This window comes from Lissotriton vulgaris, chromosome 7 (genome assembly GCF_964263255.1).
Source record: "Lissotriton vulgaris chromosome 7, aLisVul1.2, whole genome shotgun sequence".
Classification (NCBI taxonomy): Eukaryota; Metazoa; Chordata; class Amphibia; order Caudata; family Salamandridae; genus Lissotriton; species Lissotriton vulgaris.
This window is the reverse complement of record NC_141695.1, coordinates 1,582,575,230-1,582,600,480: the sequence shown is the minus strand read 5'-3', so window position 1 is coordinate 1,582,600,480 and position 25,251 is coordinate 1,582,575,230. Positions and strand designations below refer to the sequence as shown.

At 45.0% G+C, this 25,251-nt stretch overlaps 1 protein-coding gene across 1 annotated transcript in view; it reads left to right on the top strand.

Annotated features, from left to right (window-relative positions):
- Positions 1–92: 92 nt before the first annotated feature.
- Positions 93–25,251, top strand: part of LOC147706032 (uncharacterized) — a 777,463-nt gene continuing 752,304 nt past the window's right edge. The window contains exon 1 of the mRNA XM_086932483.1: positions 93–303. Within this exon, the coding sequence (XP_086788609.1) occupies positions 274–303 (30 nt within the window). The 5' untranslated portion in view covers positions 93–273. The remainder of the gene's footprint in view (positions 304–25,251) is intronic.

The window sequence follows — 25,251 nt, the reverse complement described above, 5'->3', positions numbered from 1 at the left end:
AGAAAACATACCGTGTACCTGACATACCTGCCTCTCCTGCTTCCCCCACTTTGCTTTGTCTGTACTGTTGAAGGCAGTTTCAGATTTCTTTTCTGTTGTGGCGTATAAGGAAGTGTCCGTTGTTTTTTTTTTCTTTGTTCTTCAACCTCAGCTGTCCCCTGGCTCTGAACTTGCACGGTGTAATGAAACAGGTGTGGCTGAAAAGCACTCGCAATAACTACGGAGAAATCCTGAAGAAAAATAGTTGATGAATAGTTCGTACTTTTTTCCCTCATGGACATCACAGGAAGTTCCATTTGTCAGGTAAGGTGTCGTGCTACTTTCTGCTTTTTACTCACGCCCGTCGTATTTCAACTAGTTTCATATCTCGGAAAGTGTAGCGCTCGGAGCGGGCTGCCGGCGGAAGACAGTTACGCGATAATACAGCGATGTCCTCTCTAATGAATAATATGCCACGAGTTGAACATCAAAGGACCCTTTGAATGTTAGTATTGTTAACCACGTGCCCGTCTAAAAGTTCATTGTTAGTAATCCTTGTTGGATCTTGTTGTTTAATGTACTGCGAAGGTAAATGTGGTTAAAGGTAGGACGATTCTGCGCACTGCCTTCCGTATTTCCTGAGACAGGATAGAAGTTGCGGTGCTTAACAAAATGCCACTGTTGCATCGCCGCTCTGTCACCACCGAAGAGGCAGCTGGTGGACTCAGGTGCCACGTTTATATGGCTTAGAATTAGATAACTTGTATTCAATGTTTCCAAATGTGCCATCTTTGATTTTGTTATTTAATTTGTACTCTGGTTCATTGATTCCCCCCCCCCACACACAAAAGATGCAATGCTTACGTTTTGTTGCTGGATGTTATATATATCAACAGGGCTCACACGTGCTACTCGCTGCCCACCACTGAAATGAGATAGCCATTTGCAATTAATGTGGTTTAACCAAGGGCGTAGCCTTTTATTCACATAGTCATATTGCATCAGTGAGGAATAACCGTAGTTAAACATACATCATTGTTATGAAAATACAGTAAGATCGGCCACTCACTGTTATGAGAATACAGGACATAAGATTAGCAAAACAGATCAACGATTTTGCAAGCAATAAAACAGTTGGCAACACCCATTAAAGTGCAACACTTCAGAATGCACTTGTAAGATCAGTCCAAGGCTTTATAGTTATGAGAATACAGTACATAAGGTCAGCAGAAACATCTCAAATATTACCAAGCAATAAAAACAGTTGGCAACACTTCAGAAAGCAAAAACGCCAGCAGGCCCCTTTTTCATATCCATCGCCCACACCCTCAACCCAGGGCATAACTTTGCGGCAACTTACCTCCATCACTCAGAGGGATGGGCAATACTCGCAGTTCCACATCACCAGGGCACCGCATATCGCTCCGTCACTGCTGGGTTACCTGTCACCAGGCAGGACGCCAAAAAAGTTCCACTCTGGGCATCTTGGAGTAGGGCAGAACGGACCAGGACCACCAGCAGGTCAGTCCCCCCTCCCGCCTGCCCGATGCCCGCACAAAACACCCCTCCAAGGGAGAAGTTCAGTATATCAGGCCAAAATTTGGGTAGCCTACTTTTTCTACTGCAAGAAATGCCACCAACCCCCCCTACTTCCAGATGTGGGTGGGTGTTTGCTGCGATATGCTGGCTGGTGCGCAGTGGAGAGAAAAAGAGGCTGGTCTCTCACCTCGTGATGCCCTATATGCTCTTCTGGCACCCCTGATGACGTCACTGGTGACCCTCTCCTCTTCCTTGGAAATGGACAATGGACTCCCGATTTTTGCTCCATGCACGTGGAACGATTAAAGACTCCCCTCTACTATTTGCAGGGGGTGCCTTATCAACTGATGCGTAAATGTGATATAATTGAGTAAAGTGCCACAGTGTATGTTAATGCATTGGATGCAATGCATAGGTTATAAGCCTGGTGCATTAATATGTAGTGCATCATACAAGGGGCATAGCTGTCGATGAAGCAGCAGAAGCACTGGCACTATACAGGGCTTTAAGTGGGACGCAGAAACTGAGGGGTCTCAAAAAGGGGCGTGGCAAACCTGTTAAAGTGGTGTGACCAACCCAATTAGGGGTGTGGCCTAAATCATGGGAACTAGCACTGCGTGCTTAAGAAAGTCATGAGGTCTCACTCAGCAAAGGATAATAAAATAGCAAATATGTATATTTATTATTTACATTTATTATTTATTTATTTACATGTATCATTTATTTATATATTTAATGTATATTTATTATTTACAAAATAATTACAGCAAACACTTTAGAAAAGCCTATACATATGATTTACATTACTTAGAAATCTATTGCAGGGTTCTCCAATACCCTTGAAGTTATCCATTGTGTCTATTTTGCTGGGGTTTTTTCACAGCAGTTATGGAGATGAAGAATCAAAATTAGGGAGATGAATGGTGAGGGCATGTGAAGCTGAGAAAAAGGCCAAAGGGAGAAGAGGCGAGGCTGAAGAAGATTAGATGTGATAAAAGGAATGAAGGCAGGAGAGTCAGGGTTGAGGAGAAGGGGAGAGAAGTGCTGAAGGGGGAGAAGGAAGGCCGAAGAGGAGTGAAGGAGAGGCTAAGACTGAAGATTGGGGAATGCTGGAATGAAAGGACTAAGGGAAAAAGAAGGGGCAAATGTGGAGAGGAAGAGGTATCCAGTGAAGAGGAGTGAGGTAGAAGAGACAGAATGCTGGACATTGTAGTTTCCTTGGAAATTTAATTAAGGCATTTGTGGTGATATTTTAGGCAACACATACATTTTGATGAATTATCTATTATTTTATAATAGATATCCTCTCCTATGGAACCTTGAGGTCACTACTGGGTGGTTAGTAACATTTAATCAATTCGCCAAATAAATACTTTCAAAAGGAGAAATATCGTTTTAGCTAATGTGACTGAATGCTATTAATGCAAATACAGCATCTAGACTTTTCCTAAGGGAATTCCACTTGTCAACAAGCAAACATCACTTTGTAACTATGGACCTAGGAGTAGCACAGAAATACAATTTCGCAGGGACATGATTAAAAGTAATATGAGAAGTTCACAAAGTGATACTACAGAATGTTATATGTGTTTTAAAAGCACATATATGTTTTTTTCAAAACTGCATAAATGCAATATATTAATTGGTAAATTGCTGAAGGTTAATGGATGAGCGATGCATGTTCATGGTCCCATAATGGTTCTTTGCAGCCATGGAACATTTTATAAGGAAAACTTAGTGCTGGCAATTAGAGAAAGAAAACAAACGTCGGACAGCTGCAGTGCGGTGCATTCATGTTTGATTATGCAATCGCTTTTCTTAAAAGGTGGTGTTTTTTTTATTTAAACCTTTCGATCAATGATACGACCGTGAGGTAGGAGGACTTTGCATCTTAAAAAAGATTTACTGGAAGACCTTAAACACACAATACCACAATTATTATACTGTAGGGATAGTATCTATGTGGTGCAAACTTCCTATTTCCCAAATTAGTGAGTAAAAGCTTCATCTTAAAGATTTAAAAAAGAATAAAGGATTTGTAAATTTAACATCATGTCTTCGTGAAACTATTTATGATTATTTGGAATAGGAAAGACGAATCTCATTACTTACCTCGAATCTTTTGAATATAGTGTGCTGATCATCCTGTTGTGATTGGACTTTGCATCTTGTTTGGAACTTTACTGAGAGCACTTTTACCCTGGTGGTGCTCTGCACTTACTTGTGACACAGTCCATGGCCTCCTGTGTTTACTCTGTTACTCTTTCACCCAGAACGTCTCCCATGTCTACCAGCCCCTCCCTCTCAGGCAGTCTTCTCTATCTCTGTTAATCCACCTGTCTGCTGCTTTTCACTGTCCCTATTATTCCCTCACTGTCTCTTCTGGCCACCCCTACCCGACTCCTTCTCTATGGTTTTGTGGTTACTCCTAGTCATACAGTCTTGCAATACTTTCTAGTCCCCTCACTGTTACTCTTTGTATGTTTCAGTTTGCCCCTCTTATTGTTGTTTACTTCCCTGTTGCTATCCGGTCAGCTCTGTTGCTAAGTCTGTCTCTTTCAGTCTCTTGGTGACTATACTGTATTTGCTACTCCCCTGCTATCTCTGCATGTACTCCTATCTCCGTTACACTGTCTCACTTTCTTGCTCTCTTTCACAGCACCCCATCTGCCTCTCCATGGGGGGGGGGAGGCTCAACTTCCCCCCTGTTCTCTTCCCACCATCCATTGACAGCATTCGATCGCTCCTCTCATGACATTGTAGGTGGCTGGCCATTTATTTGTTCCATCACAAGCCTCTTCTTTCATCCTGATGTCTGACGTAGAGAGGTCTGTGTTTCTTACTTTCATAATTTGCCTTTTTATTTATTTAAGAGCCAGAGCAGCAAACGTCCCCGAACGGCCAGGTTAGGCTGCTACAGAGAGAAGTGTGGCTCACTGGCTAGAGGAGGCAGACCTGGACGCAGAGGTCAGCCCGGGACCAGGGTTCAATTTCCGGCCCGGCGGGGTCTTGAGTCCTAAAATATCCATGGACTCAACAATTCTTGCTCCGTTGCCTGCTCGATTCACGGGCTCACACTCTGCGACTCTGGGCAATAGCTTGCTTAATCTCCACAGCGGCCCCTCGCGGCGGGATGCCTGGCTTTCACCTTGCGGATACCCTGCCGGGGTTATCTCACAGGGGAATACCAGGACGGGTTCCCTAAGCAAGCGCTTAGAAACCGCTCGGTGATTTGCGCTATATAAATTCCTTTACATTTACAGAGTTCATTACACTATAGACTGATCCCCAAAAGCCATGTAAGGCTGAAGCAGAGACACTCTCATCAGGCTGGTCTTGCTAAAAAGACCAGTACAGCAGGAAACTCAGACTTCATGTTGTTTCTATCTTTTAACTTTCTCCATTTGATTAAGAAGTAAGCATGCGCACATCTTCTGTTTACACAATAGTGCGCATGCTCACTCCAACGCTCCAGTTTGTGTTAAAACCAGAGCATCTGTGCCAGGGAATGAAAAAAGAGCTCGATCAGGACCAGGTTCAATGTCCCCTTTTAAAAACTGTCGGTACTCAGCACGGCAGGACCCGACCCACTTAAAGCCCTGGCACTACCGACTGGGCCCGATCATCAAGGTGCCATTTTTTGTGCTGCACCAGTGCAGATGGGATTGGTGCACTTATTTTTTGCATCTTGAGACCATACGTGTACTTGAATTAGCTCAGAGTTAATGCATGTTTTTCTGACAGCAGAGCTTAGAAACACAAAGATGAATTTGACCTACAACTGGTTATTAGAGTCTGGTACAACATTGGTCCTACTTATCAGGTCTTGAGCACCCTTGAAAGAAAAAACTCAGAGACTCAAACAGTGACTGACCTTGTTGCAAAATCCTTTTTTTCAGTTGTATTGTAGTGCAGCATGTATATAGCGCTTATTACCCCTATGTTGGGCACTGAAGAACTTATCTACATGTGTAGTAAGCTATGCCAGGTAGTCTGTGGGGTTGAAAGGTGCTGTATTGGTTTTGTGATCTTATGTGGGAAGTGTTTCCATGTTGTGAGTGAGGACCACTGAACTGCCTTTATCATTGTATGAGATGCAGCATGTCCCAGTGTGGTGGATGATGATGTGAGAGAGAAAGATATACCTTATAATGGTTTTCAGTATGCTGGCAGCTATCAGCATTTCTGCAGGTCCTTTTGTGGTGTTTCTTATGATTATAGTCTGCTTAGCTTATTACTGCACTAGGTTGTCCAAACTGAGATTTTGTGTACAGTTGTGGACCTGAGCTGACATGGTTGGAGGGAGAGAGAAGTGGAAAGATCTGGTAGGATGGGCATTTTTACTATCATCCCGTATCCAAGTGTCACTATGAGACGCAAAGAAGCAGTCAGAGTGTATAGATATTTTGTACCTGCAGTGGTGACTTGATTAAAGTCCTCTGAATTGTCAAGCATGCTGTGGGGATCTTGGACTTATGGGCAAATATGAGAAACATTAGTACTCTCACCGAGGGTTATATTAAGCGGAAGGTTTGAAAACGTAAAGAAAAGCTACGAATGGAATATTTCTTTGATATGATATCAGTTCAACAGTATATAGATCTTTCTGAGCGCACTGGTATGGAGCCTTACCTTTTGTGGATTAAAACCCCTCAGCATAGATTTTATCTGTCATATGAATATGATTCACTATTTAGTGGCTTTTCCGCACACAGGCTCTCGGTTTGCCTTTCTGCCCCCCTGTTTTTGAGAGAGGATTTCCGGTCACTCTACTAAGCATTTTGTATTATTCTGTCCACTCTTTGCAGCTTATAGATCTCAATTTGTGCACCCCAACTCTTAAACAGATGTGTTTTATCTCACACCTTGAAGGGCTGTTTTTTTTGCAGTGCCTAGAGACCCCATCGATTTGCTACGCAGTTTTAAATTCTATTATTCAGGGACTGAGTTTGAGAAAAAGGTGTGCACAATGAACTAAATTAGTCAATGTTGAGGTTGCAGGATTTGGTTTTACTTGATATTTAATGGCTTTTTCGTGTCTCTCTATAATATATTGCTCAGATGGTGAATTATGTATGTTTAATGAATTTAATTGGGGAATATGGGTTTTAAGATTTGATACAATATTTAAACTGTTTCTTTTATGCCTTTTATATTCTTGATGTTTGTTAAATGTATCTCTTCTATGAGCTTTTATGGTCGTAAATTTGGCCGAATAAAGATGTATTTGATTTGATTTGATCGCTTCAGTTATTCTGTGCCTGTTAATTTGATGTTGTCTGTTTTTATGTCTGTAAAGCACTGGTAATGGACAATCTCAATGAAGATATATATTATGTGAATATAAGAGGTGTAACTTACAATTGCCATTGGCACTTACCACTGACAATTATGGTCAAAGAATTTTTTTGGGCCTTAAATGTTATATTTGATAGTAAATAAGTATATAATGCCCCCGTAAATCATATGTCAGCCCTTCTTAGCTTACCTGCTTATAGAAAGCAGAGTCCTGGTTGGATAGTTTCTAATCTTTGGAATGTAAGCTTAAGATAGCGTCTGAGCATGTGGCTGTCTTTTGGGGCTCTTTCACCAGGATGTGAGTTATCTTGGAAAACGCCATGTTCTAAGTTGTCTTTGGAAGTATGCATGCTCCTGTGTGATTCTTCTACTTGCTAATACTGAGTTCCAGAGATTGGCGACTTGTACCAAGAATGTAGTGCCTGATACATATTTCTTATGGTAAGGTGGTATGATGATAAGTGGTGCAAGCCTGGAGAGCAAAGTTCTGTTTTGTTTATATTGCTTGAATTTATCTTGTAGGTATAGTGTCCTTTTTGTTGGGGGCTCTGTGGGCAATGTAGAGTGCTTTGAAATCTGCCCTTGTAACTATATGTTGCCATTGGAGTAGTTGCAGGACTGGGGACATGCTTTCTCATGGGGAAGATGCAAAAGAAGCCTTGTAGCAGCATTTCGTATGAGCTGTGTTTTGTTTATGATGAATGTGGGTGCTCCAAGGTAAAGGCAGTTGGCATAGATATGCTTGGAGATTACAAGTGTGAGGATGGATTCCAGTTTATTTTGGTATGCAAGTATGCAAGGTATGGGGAAACCGTAATGTAATGTTTTCATTGCATAGAAGGTACTCTTTTTGACGTTGCTTGTTGTGGTATCAAGGATAGGTTTGACTCCATGTTTACCCGCAGGTTTCTAACTTCTCTTGATGTTGTTGTAGGGACATCAAGTCCTCTAGGCCGTATGCCGGCAGGCTGGTATTTTTTCCACTGTCTTTCTCTGTCTTTGCAGTATTGAGCATTCAATGTTTATTCATCATAAATGTTTTCATGGGCTGTAGGCAGTATTACGTTTGAAATCATATAGCTTTTCTGTGCTATCTATTTTTTTTAATGATTTGGGTGTCATCCGCATAGATGTAGCAGGTGAGGTTAAATGATTCAATCAGGTTTGGTAGATATTAAATAGTGGAGGGGATATGATGAACTCCTGAGGGACAACACAGTGTTGTGTGTGAGGAGCAGATGTGAAAAGTGATAGGTAAACTACATTTTGTCTGTGAGATAATAATCAACCCATGTAGAGCATTTTCACAGACTTCGAGATTGCAGAGTTTTGAAGCAACATGCGGTGGTGAAAAGTGTCAAATGCAGCCGATAAATCTAGAGACAAAAAGACTCCAATCACATCCAATATGATGTTTCAGATCATTGCAGATGGATATGATGGCTGATTCTGTGCTACTGCCTGCTCAGAAGCTGGACTGTTGGCCTGACATTAAGTCATTATGTTCTGTAAAGTTTGGGAATTGAGAAACACTGCTCTCTCAAAACTTTTTCATAGTAATTGTGCATTTGTTGTGGGCTTGTAGTTTGCCGGATTGGATGGATTAAGGATTTTCTTTTTGAGGAGAGGTCTAATATAGGAGGTTTGAAGCTTAGATGTGACTTAACCCAGGTGCAGGGACTGTTTGAGTAGGAATCTGACTACTTTCTCTGTACAAGTTGTGCAAAGTATATCTTTAAAGACTTTGGTGGTACTGGATCTGAAGGTGATCCTGATGGTCTGGCTGCAATGATAATCATGAGCAAATTGTTTTATGATATGATATTGAAAGCATACATTAATGTATGATTATTGTTGTCTCTTTCAATGGTGGTTAGGTCATGTGTTGTTGTGCTGCCGTCCGTGCTCTCCTTAAGGTAATGTTCAATCTTTTCAATTCTTATGATCACTTAATTGGAGATTTATCGTAGAAGTACTGTGATTGTAGCGTTTCTGTGTTTTGGCCCTCTGGAGTTCTCAATTCTGTTAGAATTTTATGTAAACCTTTAGAAGGGGAGCCGGCTTCAGCTAGGAGTGTGGATTAGTGGTGTCTTTTTGTGGTTCTGATGGTTCTATGGTAGGATCTGTTATAGTGGCGTACAGTGTTTTTGTATATTTCATCTCTTGATTTTTCCACTTGCGTTGCAGTATGTTGAAGCACATTTTCATTCTTTTGATGTTGTCATTACCCATGTGTTATTGTATTTGTGGTAAACCCTGAATGTGGTTTATGTTGATATCTTTTTGTTGATGGCAGTGGACATTTAGTTGTAGAAGGTGTGTATCTCTCTTTTGGCCTTATTTTTATTGGTTTTCTTTCAAGATGGGTCTTGAGTTGGTGAATGTCTAGTTTTTATATTGTCTGTACAAGCGCTTGCTGTTTTTATTGTGTCTTTGTAGTGTTGTTCCTGATATGTGTATTGATCTTGAAAGTGATGATGTTGTGGTTGCTCCAGCTTATGAGGAGTTGCCTGTAACTGTTGCTTGCCCTGAGGGTGCAAATATGACATGTAGAGTATGTCCTACACAGTGAGTTGGTCCATAAAGGATTTGTTGGCATTTGAGTGTTTCATAATAGGTTAGATACCTTTGGTTAAGGGTCGATTCTTCTTGCCAAAACATGTAACAATGTCTTCTAGAATTTATATGTTTGGGTGATCCAGATGGGTGTTGGTCACTGTATTAAGTAAGATATCTTTAAAATTGGCATTGCTGCATGGAGGTCTATATATTAAGAAAAAAATAATAGGTTATAGTTAGTGTGACATGTTATCATCAAGTATTCACACCCATCTTCAATTAATATTACTTGTAGTGGATGGGTTGGTGGCATGTAGGTGTAAGTGCAAGATCTTCACTGGGTCATTTTTCTGCTATGAAGGTGAGGTCTTGTGATTTTTTCTGAGAGATGTTAAAGTGCTTTTTGTTCATAGAGCTTGCATTGAAGAGCAGGCATTTTAGTTTTTGGGTTTCTTTCTTCTTCATTTCCTGCAGTGTAGTGTAGTATGATTGGAGGTCCAGGGGCATAGGGAATTTTGGTGTGGCTGGTTTGAGAGGTATTGTGGCTAAGCATGGGCGAATTTTGCGAATTCGCGATCCGCGAATTTGCGGATTTGCGACTTCGTGATCCGCAAAATTCGCGAATTTATGCGAATTTGCGGATTTTTGTTTTTTTGCGTGTTCGCGGGGTTTTTTGCGTGTTCGCGGGGCTTTTTGCGTCTTCGCAAGCCGCTTGCATAGCGAAGTTACCCATGCAGTCGTTTATGGGAGAGGGAGAGAGAGATAGATAGATAGATAGATAGATAGATAGATAGATAGATAGATAGATAGATAGATAGAGAGAGAAAGAGAGGGAAAGAGAGGGAAAGAGAGAACGAGAGAAAGAAAGAGAGGCCGGATCTCTGAAGGGCCAGATTCCTGAGTTGCCCCTACAGAACATACAGCTTTTTATTTTTAGCAAAATGCATATGAAAATTGTGCTGTAAAGGTCTCTTTTAGTTTAACCCCTCCTGACAACTCAAAATGGGTGTATTTGCCATCCTCTCCCTTCTTCCTGTTTTTTATATCTGTAAGTGCTTCCTGATGAGGTTTAATTCCTTGGACAGGTGCCTCGTTGCCTACTTGTAACTATTCTCTGACCCTGCTTCAAGGGTCAGAGCAGGGTCAGAGAATAGTTGCAAGTAGGCAACGAGGCGCCAGGAAGCAATTAGCAGCAGGTGTCCAAGTTGAAGTTAATTTGTTTGTAACCCTTTTGTAAAAGGTTACAAAGAAATTAGGTTCAACTTTTGCACCTGCTGCTGTAACCCTTGCTTGGCTAAAAATTCGTCCCCGCTGATTCGCGGATTTTACCGCGATTTCGCGAGATTCGCGGATCGCGAAATCGCGGAAAATCCGCAAATTCGCCTGCGAAACGGATTTTACGCCCACCCTTAATTGTGGCTTTTGGTAGAGGTAGAAGAGACATTCTTTGTTTAGAGAAATGGTAAGTTTGAGATTTGTTTCTATGTTTGTGGGATTTTATGGTGGGAAGTGCTGTTGCAACTGATGTGTTTTCTGGTGATTTGTGTAGAGTATGGGGTTTATGGTGGGAATGTATGATTTGGAAACTTTGAGAACATACATTTGAGCCTTCTCTTGATTTTTAGTTTCCGTCTGGCATGAGACATTGTGTTTGTACGTTCTTCGGGCAGTGGTTTTTGAATTCTTGTATTTTTTGTGATAGGTTGTGTGGTGTTGATGTTGGGGTTGTTTTTAGCTGGTAAAAAGTTTAGATAGTTGTCTGATGTTTTATTAGTGCTTAACGTGACTCAGTGAATGTATATGGGGTGTTGGTGGATTTTAGGGGATTACTAGCAGATAATGATTTTGTATGTGAGAGGTTGGTCAGCTGAAATTCTTATGGCAGGGATGCAGAGTTTTGGCACTGGGCCTTTTCCACGTCCTAACAGGCCCATACAAGGGGCACTGGGCCATTTCCATGCCCTAATCCATGCTGGATGCCCTGAGACCTAGGTTTAACTAGCTCTTGTTATTAGGTGACTGTTGGCCAATAGGAGCCCTAGCCCTAACCATAACCAATCAGAATGTTATGGTTCCCATGATTAGAGCCTATAGGAGCTTTAGATGAGTCAATCATAACCCTTGCCCTATCAAACATTCAAAACCCAACTCCTAACCCCTGGAACCAATGGTAACCCTAGCCATAGGAGACAACCAGAACCTTAGACCTATCAACCACTTAGAACCCAAGAGATCCGACCTAGGTCCTATAGTAACCCTAGCCCTAGGAGCCAATCAGAACCCTTGCCATATCAACCAATTAGAACCAAAGGCCTAAACCCTTTGTCCATTAGTAACCTTAGCCCTAGGTACAAATCAGAACCCTAGTCCTCTCAACCAATCAGAACCCAAGCCCTGAACTCTAGGTCGAATAGTAACCATAGCCCCAGGAGCTAGTCAGAACCCTAGTCCTATCAACCAATCAGAACTTAAGCCCTGTGCCCTAGATTCAGCAGTGCAAAACCAAAGGGAATGATGGATGGAGTGTTGAACATTGCAAGCACTCACCCCCAGTCAACTGATCTGGGTTTAATCCATCATCATTCTTTAGCTCACTCCGCCACTCCAGTTCAGACATGCCCATATGCAAATCAGTCTGACCCTGTGCCTCATTGGAACAATCCAACCCGAACTGCCAAGCCATGTCTTCCCTGGACCGGAAACAAGCATCCTGGGACCGGTTTCAGCTGATCAGCCGTCATCAGCCAGGCTAGCTTGAATCCAGTGGCAAAGTGAGCAAGGGACCCATGTCTGGGCATATCCTGCCAACTTAGGGTGAACTAAGCAAAAGCAACTGTTGTTTTTGCCTTTGTCACCCCGGGTGGGACAGGTATGTTCAGACATGAGTCCCGTGCTCTCCATGCCACTGGAATCAAGCGATCCTAGCTGAAACCGGTCCTAGGAAGCTTGCTTCCAGTCCAGGGAGGACCTGGCTTGGCAGTTCGGGCTGGACTGTTCCTATGGGGCACAGGGTCAAGACTGATTTGAATATGGATGGGTTCAAACTGGAATGGCATGGTGAGCAATAAATGATGGATTTAGGCCCAGATCTCTGTACTGGGGTGAATGTATGACATTGTTCTGCATTCTGTTCATCATCTGTTGTTTTTGAATTTGTCACCCCGAGCGCGATGGGTATGCTCAGCCGTGAGTCCCGTGCTCTCGATGCTACTGGAATCAAGCTATCCTGGTTGATGAGGGCCCAAAACGCAAAACCGGTCCTAGGATGCTTGTTCCAGTCCAGGGAGGACCTGGCTTGGCAGTTCTAACTGGACTGTTCCCATGGGGCACAGGGTCAAGACTGATTTGCTTATGGCTGTGTTCAAACTGGAATGGCATGTTGAGCAAAACAATGATGGATTTAGGCCCAGATCACTGTACTGGGGTGAATGTATGACATTATTCTGCATTCTGTCCATCAACTGTTGTTTTTGCACTAGATTCAACAGTTACCCTATCCCTAGGAGTCAATCAGAACCCAAACTATATTAACTAACCAGAACCCAACCCCTGAGTCCAGTGTCAAATGGAAATCATAGCCCTGGGGCGGCAATTAGAATTCAGGTACAAACGTGAATAAAAACCTTCTACTAACAGCATGTGACCTTTAAATTTAAAGAGCTGTGCAAGGTGTGAGGGGAGGAGTAAAGCCTGCTCAGGGTATGTTGGCCCCAGGCCCAATTACTTAGCATGAAACTGGAGTGCAGAAGGGGGAGGGGGGAAGCTTCTGCCAAGCTTGCAATCTCCTTGGATGCAGATTGGCCCAATACGCAGCACTTTTGTCTGAACCCTGCAAGTGAATTTAAAATCACTAAATAATGCTTTTCATGCACTTTAAAACCTGCTCCTACCACCCCCAAAACAAGTGGTAAACCCACTCCCAAACACAATCGAAATCACAGAATATAGATTAAGCAGGCTACACACTCAAGCCACGTGTTGATCTTGTTTTTAGGCTTATTTGATTTTGAATTTTTGGGGGCTGGGTGAGGTGGGTGATTTGGGTTTTAGTAACCTTTGCATTTCCAGTTGATGGCATATGTTTTTTTGACATCTGCCAAATGTCTTTGGAGAAAATTCAGTTTCATTCCAGTTCCAGTTTAAAAAGAGGTAATTGGCATTTTCAGTTGTTACTATTATGTATTCTGTGTGGTTTCCATGGTTCCACTGTACTTTAAAAAAAAATTGCCTCAACCAGATCCAAAAAGAAATCCTTTGTATCCAATCAACCTGAATTACAAATAAACTAAGCCTAACACAGTACGGCTGGTAATCCTAATTTTGCCAGTAAAATAATTTACTAGCCAAACTGGGACTTTGAGTCCAACTGGAGAATTGTAGGTCACTAGATTTTATCCTGGCATTTTCCCTGCTAAATTCCTCGTCCAAAATGGAGAATAACATGCAGGAGTTGGCACAGAATCACTAAGGGCCACATGCATCAATGTAATGTTTTGCGATTCCTTATTTGCGAAAATTAGGGAATCGCAAATAAGGAATCGCAAAACGGGATGCATCAATTTTTTCGCATAATTTTTGCGATTTGGTAAAAATCGCAATTTTTACCGAATCGCAAATATTATGCAAATTCTATTTTGCGATTTCGCAATTCCCATTGATTCCTATGGGCCAAAAGGCCCATAGGAATCAATAGGAAGGCATTGACATTTTGCGAATTTCAATTAGCGATTCGCAAAATGTTAATGCATTCCATGGGTGCAGGGGGGGTCCAAAGGACCCCCCCTGCACCCCTGAAATGTATTTTAAAGTGCATGTTTCACACACACATGTCCTAAGGACATGTGTGTCTGGAACATGACAGTGTTTAAAATGCTAATTTGAGCATTTTAATAGTTTTTCACAAATTACCACAAGGTTCACCCTTGTGGTAATTTGCACCCCCAATTGCGAAATCGCAATTTTAAAAGCAATCATGCATTGCTTTTAAGGAATCGCAAATTTGCGATTCCTTAAAAGCAATCACATTTTTGGAATTCGCTAAAAATAGCGATTTTCCCAAAAATGTTTGATGCATCCCAAAAACCTATTTAGGAATCGCAAACGGCCGAATTTACCGATTCGCACCGTTTGCACTTCCTAAATAGGTTGATGCATGTGCCCCTAAGTTGTGATCAAGCCAATATTTCTGGGCCTAGTGACTACTTGTGACCTCATCATTTTAACCTCCTCCCTTTGACTGGGGCACAGAGAAGCAGAGAAAGCTTCTACTCAATTGCTCCTGTTCACAACAGACACAAAGGGGCCCATTATAATGGTGGGCGGATTGCCCCCGCCAGGCTGGTGGTGGCCACCGCCAGCCTGGCGGGGCCATCCGCCCGCCATCCTCTCTCGTTTTTCCCCCTGCAATATTAGTATGGCGGGGGGGACCTCGGCGGACGAAAAGACCGTCCGGCGCTTTTCCGCCCCGGTCGCCTTGCGACCGGGGCGGAAAAGGAATAATATGGTGGCGGTGTCTATCAGACACCGCCAGCCATATTATGATGGACTTTTGGCAAGGCAGGCGGACTTCACTCTGGGAGCCCCCTGCGGGCCCCCAGATTGAAGGAGAGTAGGGGGGTGCACACGGGAGGTACCTGTGGTACCCCCCTTCATTTGCATTGACAAAGCGGCAGGCACCGCGTGGTGCCTGCTGCTTTGTAAATGCAAAAGCAGAAATGCATTTTTAGCATTGTGGCGAGTGGTGCAGACAGCACCGCCCGCCACAATGCTAAAAATACAGGATGTGCCCGCCACTGTGGCAGGCACATCCTAATACCCCCCACGGGACCCCCGCCCTTATGGCGGGCGGTCCCTATTACCACCAGGATGTCGGGCGGGCAAAGTCTGCCCGCCATCCTAATGACCCTCCCTGTAGCCAATTTCAATGTTCCCAACAGCTCTAATTGGGCCAGTAACAGAAGTCACAACCCCATCAATATTATGAGATGAATGGAATGCATTACGTACTGGATTCACATCATCCGGATACTTCAGTTAGTATTTAGCAAATATATTCTCTTGGTGAAATATCATAGAAACATGAGAAATAAAAAGCAAAATTGGGTGCGGTCAGAGGTGGCTGGTGACATTTTCAAGTGGTGAGCCATAAATGTTCGGGATGAGTGGCTTGTGGCGAGTGAGCATGGCGAGGAAGACCAACTGTCATAATTGTTTTTATAGTATTTCTAAACGCATTAGACCAAAAGGTATCAAAGCGCTATAAACGGAGGAAAACAGGAAGACCAGTGGCAGCCCTGAAGAAGCAACCGCAAGGTCATCCTCCCTTAACAAATCCTAATCTGTGAAAAGCCAAGTTTTGAGTTGCTTATGAAACAGTAGGTGCAAGCTCAGGCTCTTAATCTGTTCAGGAAGGGAGTTCCACAGCTTGGCCGCTGCCAATGCCACTGTGAAAGCACGTTCCCCCCAACTAGTTTTCTTACATCGTTGAACAACTGCCTGATGGCACCATGCTGATCGCAACAGTCTCCTGGGAGCATACCAATTCAGGCCAGTCCTAAGGTAGCTTAGTCTCTGAGAGTAAAGGGCTTTGTGTGTCAAGCAAAGTGGAAACCTGTTTTTTACAGGTAGCCAATGTAGACCTTTTAATCCTTCCTTTACTGATACATGTTTGGGTACACCTAATAGCAGGTGTGGGCCACATTTTGAATGATTTTAAGTATATTTAACACACATTTATTGATATTTAAATACAGGGCATTGCACTAGTCTAAACAGGAGATGATGAGACCAATAACAACTTAAACCCAAAGTTTTTCCGGAACAGAAGGTATAATTTTCTTCAAAATTCTAATCATCTAAAAGCAGGACCTTACCATTCTGTTAACCTAGGTGTCGAAAGTGAAGGTGATATCAAATATAACACCCATGTTTTCAGCCCCCACTACTGGAATAGGCAGAGTACCACAAGCATCTGGCCACCAACTCTCACCAATGAAATAGATCTTTCAATTCCAAACATCACTATCTCTGCTTCTTTCCATTCATTTTCAGCCAGTTCTTCTCAAATGTCAATCTCATGACTACAAGCCCCAAACCTATCCACTACATCTTCCCAGTCATCAGGGATTGAGACGATAATCTGGGTATCGTCCGCATAGGATGATATGTGGAAACTGAAAAAGTGAGCTGTATTTGTTTGGGGAGAGACATACAGAGACATACAAATTAAATAGGGTGGGGCTTAGGGATAACCATTGGGGATCTCACAGGGAAGCTGAAAGAGGGCTTCTCCGAAGTCACCAAAGCTGACTGTATTAGTTCTATCATACAGAAAGGACTCCAGCAACTTAAGAGCCACATCTTTCAGCTGGTCTGCCCCAGCCTTTGCACCAACACTACATGTGCTTTTGTATCAAAGGCTGCTGACAGGTCTAGTAGAACCAGAATAGCAGCTCCTCCCTTATCCACTTAGCTGTGAATCGCATCCGAAGTAGTGAAGAGTGCTGATTCAGTGCTATGAACTTACTGAACCATTCTACAAAAGGTCTAGGAGCTCTTCATCAAGGAGATACTTAGCTGGTTTCTGGGTTATATGCTTCTGTAAACATTTTTCCGGGCCGACAGCAACAATATAGGGCACACATTTTCAAATCACTGGAGTCACCATTGGGTTTCTTCTTCATAGGGATAACAAATGCCTCCTTTCAGGCATCAGGATTCACCATGTTCTTCAGGATATAAATAAAGTTAATCTCCACAGCCTCAGCCAAGAGATTCGAGAGCCAGCTGAAGAACGCTAATCAGACAAGGATTACCCGGGGAACCTAGCAAGGTCTTGATCTTCTAAGCAAGAAGGGTAGAGAATCTTGCTAAACAACTGGGTTGGGTTGTTCTATGGACACCTGTTCTCACCATAGCCTCACCGTGACCCAGAATCTCTGGACTTATTGCCAAGGTTCAGAAAACTGCTTGAATCTTCTTGATTTTCTCCTTAAATAACTTAGCTACCTTATTACAAATGATTTGTGAGTTCTCCGATTACTGAGACACCGGAGGTGTCATAAGTATGCATACTGTTTTACAGAGTTCCTTCGGGACATCGATAGCTGATATAATCCTATGGAAACAGTAATTTCTTGTTGCTTCTTTAATTGCCTTTTTATATTTGAGAATTAACTTCCCGAGTTTGATTTTCTCTCCTAGCTCAGGGGTCAATTTCCATTTCCTCATCTGTCTCCTACACTGCCTATAAATCTGCTTGAGCTCTTCCGAAAACCATGGGGCAGAAGGTTTCTTCCTGACCTTTGAAATTCCTCTTGTCATGGAGGCTGCCTTTTCTATTGCCGACACTACCCAATTATTCAAATCCTCATCAGGAGAACCAGAGCCCAGAAGGGCCTTCTTCTTAAATTTTTCCAGGACTTAGGCAAAATCAGCTGCTTCAATCTTGCCCCAATTTCTAAAGTGCTTGGTTGTGCTCCACATACATAGCCCTACACATGCCATCAGAAGCTTGAATTGAATCATGCTGCTATCAATCAAGTCTAAATGCATACATTGATCAGGTCCTCATGACTGGAAAAGACCCCATCTAAATTCATGCCTTGCTTTATGGTTGAATGTTTGACCCATTGAGGCAGGCCAAAGCTCAGCATAAAATCCAGAAAACTGTAGAGTCCTGATCTTGTTCTGAAGATTAAAATTCCCAAGATTATTGAGGTTGTTGCAAGGGATTAAGGACTCTAACACTTGGTGCCAATTAGAGATGAATTGCTTTACAAGGGGGATTTAGGCTGGGGTTCTTCCCTAGGGAAATCTTTGAAATAAAGAGTGGCCAAAAGGTGCATTTTCAAGGAAATATGAGAAAACAAGAAAAGTAATAAGCAAGTGTGAAAGTGTAATTATGACATCAGTACAGATATTGCACATGATAATGACGTGGGTAGCTGCTTGTTCAGTACTTGCAGCACTAGCAGATCTAAAAATAGAATGTCAGTTGTTGTAACTAGCACTGCATAGGAATGATTGTGCAATGTATTACTGTAATATTTATAGCTTAAGGCTTTACATGTTGCAAAAACTTCAAGTAATAATCCAATTCTGCAGTTTAACGTACCTGCTAGCTCTCTGCAGTGTCCTTTTCTCAAGAGCAGAGTGCATCAAAGGTAAGTGGGGCATCCTGGGATTTCCTGTCTCAAACCTTGTGTTTTTGTTTATGTCCTGACAAATGGTTTGAATGTTATTGTTTGCATTCCAAAGCGTCGGCTTTCAGCAAACCAGTTTATGTAGGCTGCAAGCCACTTATCAGGCCATAAACACAGCACATAGGGCTAAAAAAGGAGTCAGGCAGGCTGTAAACTAGGAATCTGACCTGGTGCTGCATACAATTGATACCGGTAATAGAGGGCTGAAGACACAGTACCAGGCAGAGAAGTTTAACGTGCCCAAAAAAAGAGATTAGATTATGCAGCACTGCACTGTCACTCAATAGCTCGAGGGCAGGCAGAAACTGACATGTGGCACTGATTGCACTCAAAACCGTAATGCTGCGAGAGATGAGGTGACAGTGCAGCTAGAGAGTGAAGCCAAAGAACGCGCCCGCACTACAGCGGATGGCATTACTGTGGGGGCACATAAGGTTTGGAAGTGTGCAGTGCTTTATTATTAAGCCTCCCTGTTTTCCGTTTTTACATATTTTTGCAGATGAATAAAGACAGAAACTTTTCTGTCTGTTTTCATCTTTTAAAAGTGGCTAGATACAGAAAATCGGGCTTCTTTAAAGGGAGTCTGTGCTGTCTTTCTTGAATTATAGGCCAACACTAGTCTATACGAGACTGCAGCACTACATCCGGGAAGCTCGGGGGCGAGACTTCCGGAGCGGCAATCTAGTGTGGCTTGACCACTTGCGCGCTGCCGCTCCAGCCCCTGCGCATAGGGTACCCCTGCAGTGGCCCAGCTAGGCCCACACCACACTGGCGATGAGTGAAGGGATCAGAACCCTCACTCGGCATCTACCGCATGCTGTGCCGCAGACACGCACGGAGCCATGGACTGCGGCCGCCAGCCGCAAAACAACAAACTTGCGAGAGCGCTCGGCCTAACGGAGCACACCGCACCGCATCCACAGCCTCTGCAGCCCGCCGTGTGACACCTGCAGCTTCGGCAGAGAGGAAGGTTAGTCAGCTCACACGCGATCACCATGCACAGGGACCAACCCGGCCGTGCGTGGTTAAGCCACGCCCCCGCACGAGGCCTCAGCAGCTCATATAGCCCACAGGGAAGCTGCTAATAGACATTCAGGCCCAGTAGCGACAGCCTGACGAGCCAGCACCACCCCTGCTACCGAAGGCTGGCAAAGAACACACATCTGCGCAGCGAGGAGACCGGCCCTCAAGCACACCCTCACGTAGGCCACCCTGCACCATCACCCCTACTGGGGCCACTCTGAAAGTGTGAAGCACGCCACCCGCTCCAGCACACCCAGTGCTTTCTGCCACCAGACGCCATGGGGGACAATGACCAAGCAGCAGCACCAGCCCACACACCATTCCAACATGCGGCCTCAGGGGTCCTACCCACATTCAGCGAACTGGAAGACCCAGCGACGGCCTCTCCCCAATGGAAAATTTAGATTGAGCGCCTCAACAACTACTTTGTCGCAGCTCGGGAGACAGATGAAGCGGTAAAGAGGTCCCTGCTGCTGCATTACGCTGGGGATGAAATCTTCAAGCTATTCAAGCACCTGCCCAACACAGGAGCAGCGACTGACTATAACGCAGCGGTTACTGTGTTAGACGTCCACTTCGACCCACAACTGAACCCTTATTTTGAACGGTTCAAACTACGACAAGCCCGCCAAAGGAAGGGAGAGTCCACGGACACGTTCTATGCCCAACTTCACGAACTTGCCAGCAGGTGCACTGAAGATGACCAACTAAAAGAAATCAGGGCACAACTCATTCAAGGATGCTGCAACAAGACGTTGAGAGGCCTCATCCTGCGCCAACGGAAGATCGTTCTCGAAGTCATGCTGATACTGGCAAGATCACACGACCTGTCCACAGCCAGAGCAAACAAGATGAACCAAGCACTCATCAAGCCCCAGGGACGGTCCGACACCTTCAAGACGGAGCGAACAGATGCCCTCCGAGCCAAGCAAAAAGAGGATTCATTTAGAAGACCAAAGCCAGAAACATCTAAGCCAAGGTGTGGATACTGTGGACACAAACCACACATGGCGAAAGATTGCCCCGCACAAGGAAATACCTGCACCAACTGTTGAATACCCAATCACTTTGCCACCGTATGCTGAAGTCGCAACAGATGCCGTGACTTCCGAAACCAGAGGGCTCCGACATGGGCAGTGCAACAAGTATCAGTGATAGAATCAATGCCACCCGAAGACACACAGAGGAAGGGAAACAAATACCAGGAGCAGGCTGTAGACTCCTCATGAGACGACGATGAAGAGGTGTACCTAATCTCTTTTGCGTGGGAACTCAAGCGACGCCGCAGGCCTCAACCAACGTGCATGGTCCACATGGCGGGAACAGAAATAAAAGCAGTCATTGACAGCGGAGCCACCGTAAAAGTCATGGGCCTCCAATAACATCGCCGTCTACAGCCACGCCCGCCAGTGATGCCATCCAGGACCAAAATCTATGCATATGGAGCAGACATACTTCTTCCGTTAAAAGGACAAATTTCAGTTCCTATCAAGGCAGACGACCTCGAGGTAACAGTGACAGTCCATGTCATTGACAGAGAAGCAGACACCCTACTGAGCAGCCACACAGCAGAGGACCATCTCCTTCGCGAGGAGAATCCAGACCCACCAGGTAGACGAGCTGCTCAGTCAATTTCCCAAGCTGGTCCAGGGCTCGGGTGCATCAAATGTGACGCCATCAAATTACACATTGACAAGACAGTCACTCCAGTCGCTCTGAGACACAGGAGAGTCCCGTTCCTCCTGCGGCCGCTGGTAGAAAAGGAGCTAGAGACCCTGGAAAAACAGGGTGTCATCGAAAAGGTATCAGGGCCCACGCCCTGGGTGTCCCCAATGGTCATCACGGAAAAGCCAAAGCAGCCTGGAGCGATACGCCTCTGCATCAACATGAGGCTACCAAACCGAGTCATCCGAAGGGAACGCCACATCACGCCAATGATGGATGACATCATCGCAGATGTTAATGGGCCCAAATGGTTTTCAAAAATCGACCTGAAAGCAGGGTATAACCAGCTCCCTTTATCAAAAGAAAGTCGCTACATCACCACCTTTAGCACCCATCTAGGACTAAGGAGATACAAAAGACTGAATTTCGGAATATCCTCAGCCGCTGATGCATTCCAAAATACAATACAAGAGATGTTCTCAGGTCTACCCGGAGTACTAAACGTGAGCGACGATATTCTAATTCGCTCAGCGACAGCCGCGGATCATCACAAGCACCTCTGCAATACACTAAAATGCCTCAGTGAGCATGGGGCGACCCTGCATAAAGACAAATGTCAGTTCGTCCAGACATCCCTTGAATTCTTCGGGTACATGTTTAACCAAGAGGTCATCCAAGTGGACCCGAGGAAATCGCAGGTTATCAAGGACGCCTCGCGCCGACAACACCAACGGAAGTACGTGGCTTTCTAGGCATGTCCACGTACTGCGTAAGGTTTATCCCTGGACTTGCCACCCGGGCGGAACCACTGAGGGCCCTTAAAAGGGCGGACGCCATGTGGCAATGGGGCCAAGGAGAGGAAGAAGCATTTCAAGGCATAAAATAGGCCCTTCTGGGAGTGGCCACGTTAGCATACTTTGACCCGACAAAAAGAACAGAAGTGCTGGTTGGTGCAAGTACAGTGGGACTCGGAGCAGTGCTGACCCAAGAACACAAACCAGGCCACTGGGCAGCCCTAGCATTCACCAGCAAGTCCCTAACACCCACAGAAAGGAGATATGCTCAAATCGAGCGGGAGGCAATAGCCATCAAATGGGCCAGCAGCCACTTCCATCTATAACTGAAAGGGCAGCCAAAAACCCAGCGGACTTCCTGTCAAGACACCCTATTCCGTTAAAAGCACAAGATGACACAGAAGATGCAGACCACTATGTCCACGTGGTATGTGTTGCGGCATGCCCCCAGAAAATGACCCTGGACGATGTCAAGGAGGCAGCCACCACCGACACAGTATATGTCAGAACCCTGCCAGCCGTCCAAGAAGGGTCATGGATGAATTATCTTCGACAAGCCAACTCCTGGAACACGGAAGACTGCGAAAACTAGACGAAGATGTGGCGGATACCGAACGAACTCAGTGCTACAAACTACGGAATCCTGTTAAGAGGGTCTAGGCTCGTAATACCCCAATCCATAAAACACAGGGCAACCCAGTTATCCCACCGAGGACATCAAGGGGTAACCAAAACAAAGGCATGAATGCGGGAAAAGGTCTAGTTCCCAGAGCTACAGAAGAAGGGGGAAGGATATGTTCGTCACTGCCTGCCGTGTCAACTAACAAGTGCCCCAGAGAGGCCGATCCCCGTGATCACAGAAGAAGCGTGCACCGTCCCATGTCCAAAGTGAGCATCGATTTTGCGAGTATTCCCGGAGGCAAGCACACGCTAGTGATCGTGGATGCATTTTCAAAGTACCCCACAGTGGAGCCTGTCACATTCACTGCCTTCAACCACGTGATTCCCATCTTGGAAAAGGTGTTCGCGATGTTCAGGCTTCCTCAAGAGATACTCAGCCACAATGGACCCCTGTTTCAAGGTGCCGAGTTTGCCACCTTCCTAAGCCAGCGAGGAATTCATCACCGACGGGTCACTCCTCAGTGGCCACAAGCCAATGGCGACGTCGAACGCTACATGCTTACGCTGATCAAGATGTTCCACATAGCAGTGGTTGAATAAGCGGACCCAGAGAAGAGACTCCACAAATTCTTGAGAGAATACCGGAGCACCCCCCACTGCACCACTCAGAGGAGCCCGTGGGCACTGATGCTCCATGGGCCAAGAAGAGATTTGCTCCCCATCTGTCCGGGATGGTCACCACCCCCTCTTGAGTTTGAGAGAAAGCAAGATCGGAGAACTCACCGGAACCAACAAGTAAGCCTCCACCGCTGGGCCACGCCAAGAACGCTCTGCACAGGGGCCACCGTCCTCCTGCGGGACCATCGTCCCGGAGGGAAGTTCAGAACAAACTACGAACCCGGGACATGGACAGTCATCGCCAACCATGGAACCGTGGTGATCGCCCAAAGAGGAGGGGAAGAGGTGTCCCAAAACGTCTCATGGTTCAAAGAAGTCCTGACGGAACACCCTGCGAGACTATCCGATGATCAACCAGATGACACTGCTACTCAAGCACAAGAAACCCCCAACGGAAGGCCGAGGTGCGACAGAGACCAAGAAACTCCAGAGCCCAACACCTTGCCCCAGTCCAGTCCGAGCCCAGGGGACCTAGCTCCTGACAGCACGCGAATACATGGCTATCCCCAGGGATACAGTCTGAGACCGAATCCCTGCCCTAGCCAGCACCTACGAGACTTTGTCTGCTGAAAACATCCGGCCTCTGCACCTGGCGTTCACGCAAGTGCCAAGAACTATGTGCCTGTCAGTTGGACTGGTTGAACTGTTTGAAGTGTTTAGTTTTCAAGGACTGAGTTGGATAGGGATGTGATATTTAGCAGTCTAGCCTATACAAGACTGCAGCACTACATCCGCAGGCCAAGCGTGGCCTGCGGGGCCAAATAAAGGGAAGCGCCCGCTCGGGGGCGAGACTTCTGGAGCAGCAATCTAGTGTGGCCTGAGTTATTGCGCGCTGCTGTTCCAGCCCATGCGCACAGGGTACCCCTGCAGTGGCTCAGCTAGGCCCACACCAGAAAAGATTGGAGCAGATGCACAGCATGGGAAATTAAAAAACACAGGTTGCGATTTAATTAAATAATGCCATGTATCAGCATGCATTTGTGGCATAATACTAGTATTTACCAGTGGATGGTTTGTTATATGATATTTGGCAGCTGAAATAGCTAAAACAGACAGACATCAACGTATGAGCACGCGTCTATCAGTTTAATAAATATAGACATTTATGGGCAGATTTATGAGGCCGTTGCGCCTCTTTGCGCCGCAATTGCATCACTTTATTTGACGCAACTGCGGCACAAACAATGCGCCCTATTTACAATGTGACGCATCTAGGAGATGCGTTACGTTGTAAAGCACTGCGCCATAAGGAGGCGTTCCTGCGCAGGGTGGGCGTTCCTGCGCAGGAACGCCTCCTGAAAGTGACTGAGTGAAATCTATGAGATTTCACTCAGTCACTTTCAGGGCAATGCTGCGTCAAAACCCTGCGCCTGCTTGAAGCAGGCGTAGGTCTTGACGCAGCATTGTGCAGATGGTGTACCCCCGAGCCTTGCTGGAGCTGCGTTGCGCTTGCGACGCAACTCCAGCAATGCGCCACATTTCCGGCACAGATGCGTCACGCATCTGTGCCGTTTTTGCACCATGGTGCGCCGCATTATAAATGCGGCGCACCATGGGTGGCGGAGCTGTGGCGCACGTTAACTGGCGCATCCCTGGGGGTGCGCCAGTTAACATAAATCTGCCCCTTACAGTTTTACAACTACATATATCTGCAAAGCACAAGATAAATATGGATAAGTACAGATAAAGTGGTCAAAAAATAAATATGGATAAATATAGGTAGAAATGCTAAAAAAATGAATACCATAGATACAGGGGCCCTATTTATGATTACAAGAATCCAAGACATTAATAAACTCCCTGTGGCGCTACGCCTGGAACCCTCAGAAACCATCTTCAGAGCTAAACTAAAAACATTTCTTTACGCCCAATAATGGACCACCTTTCACCTT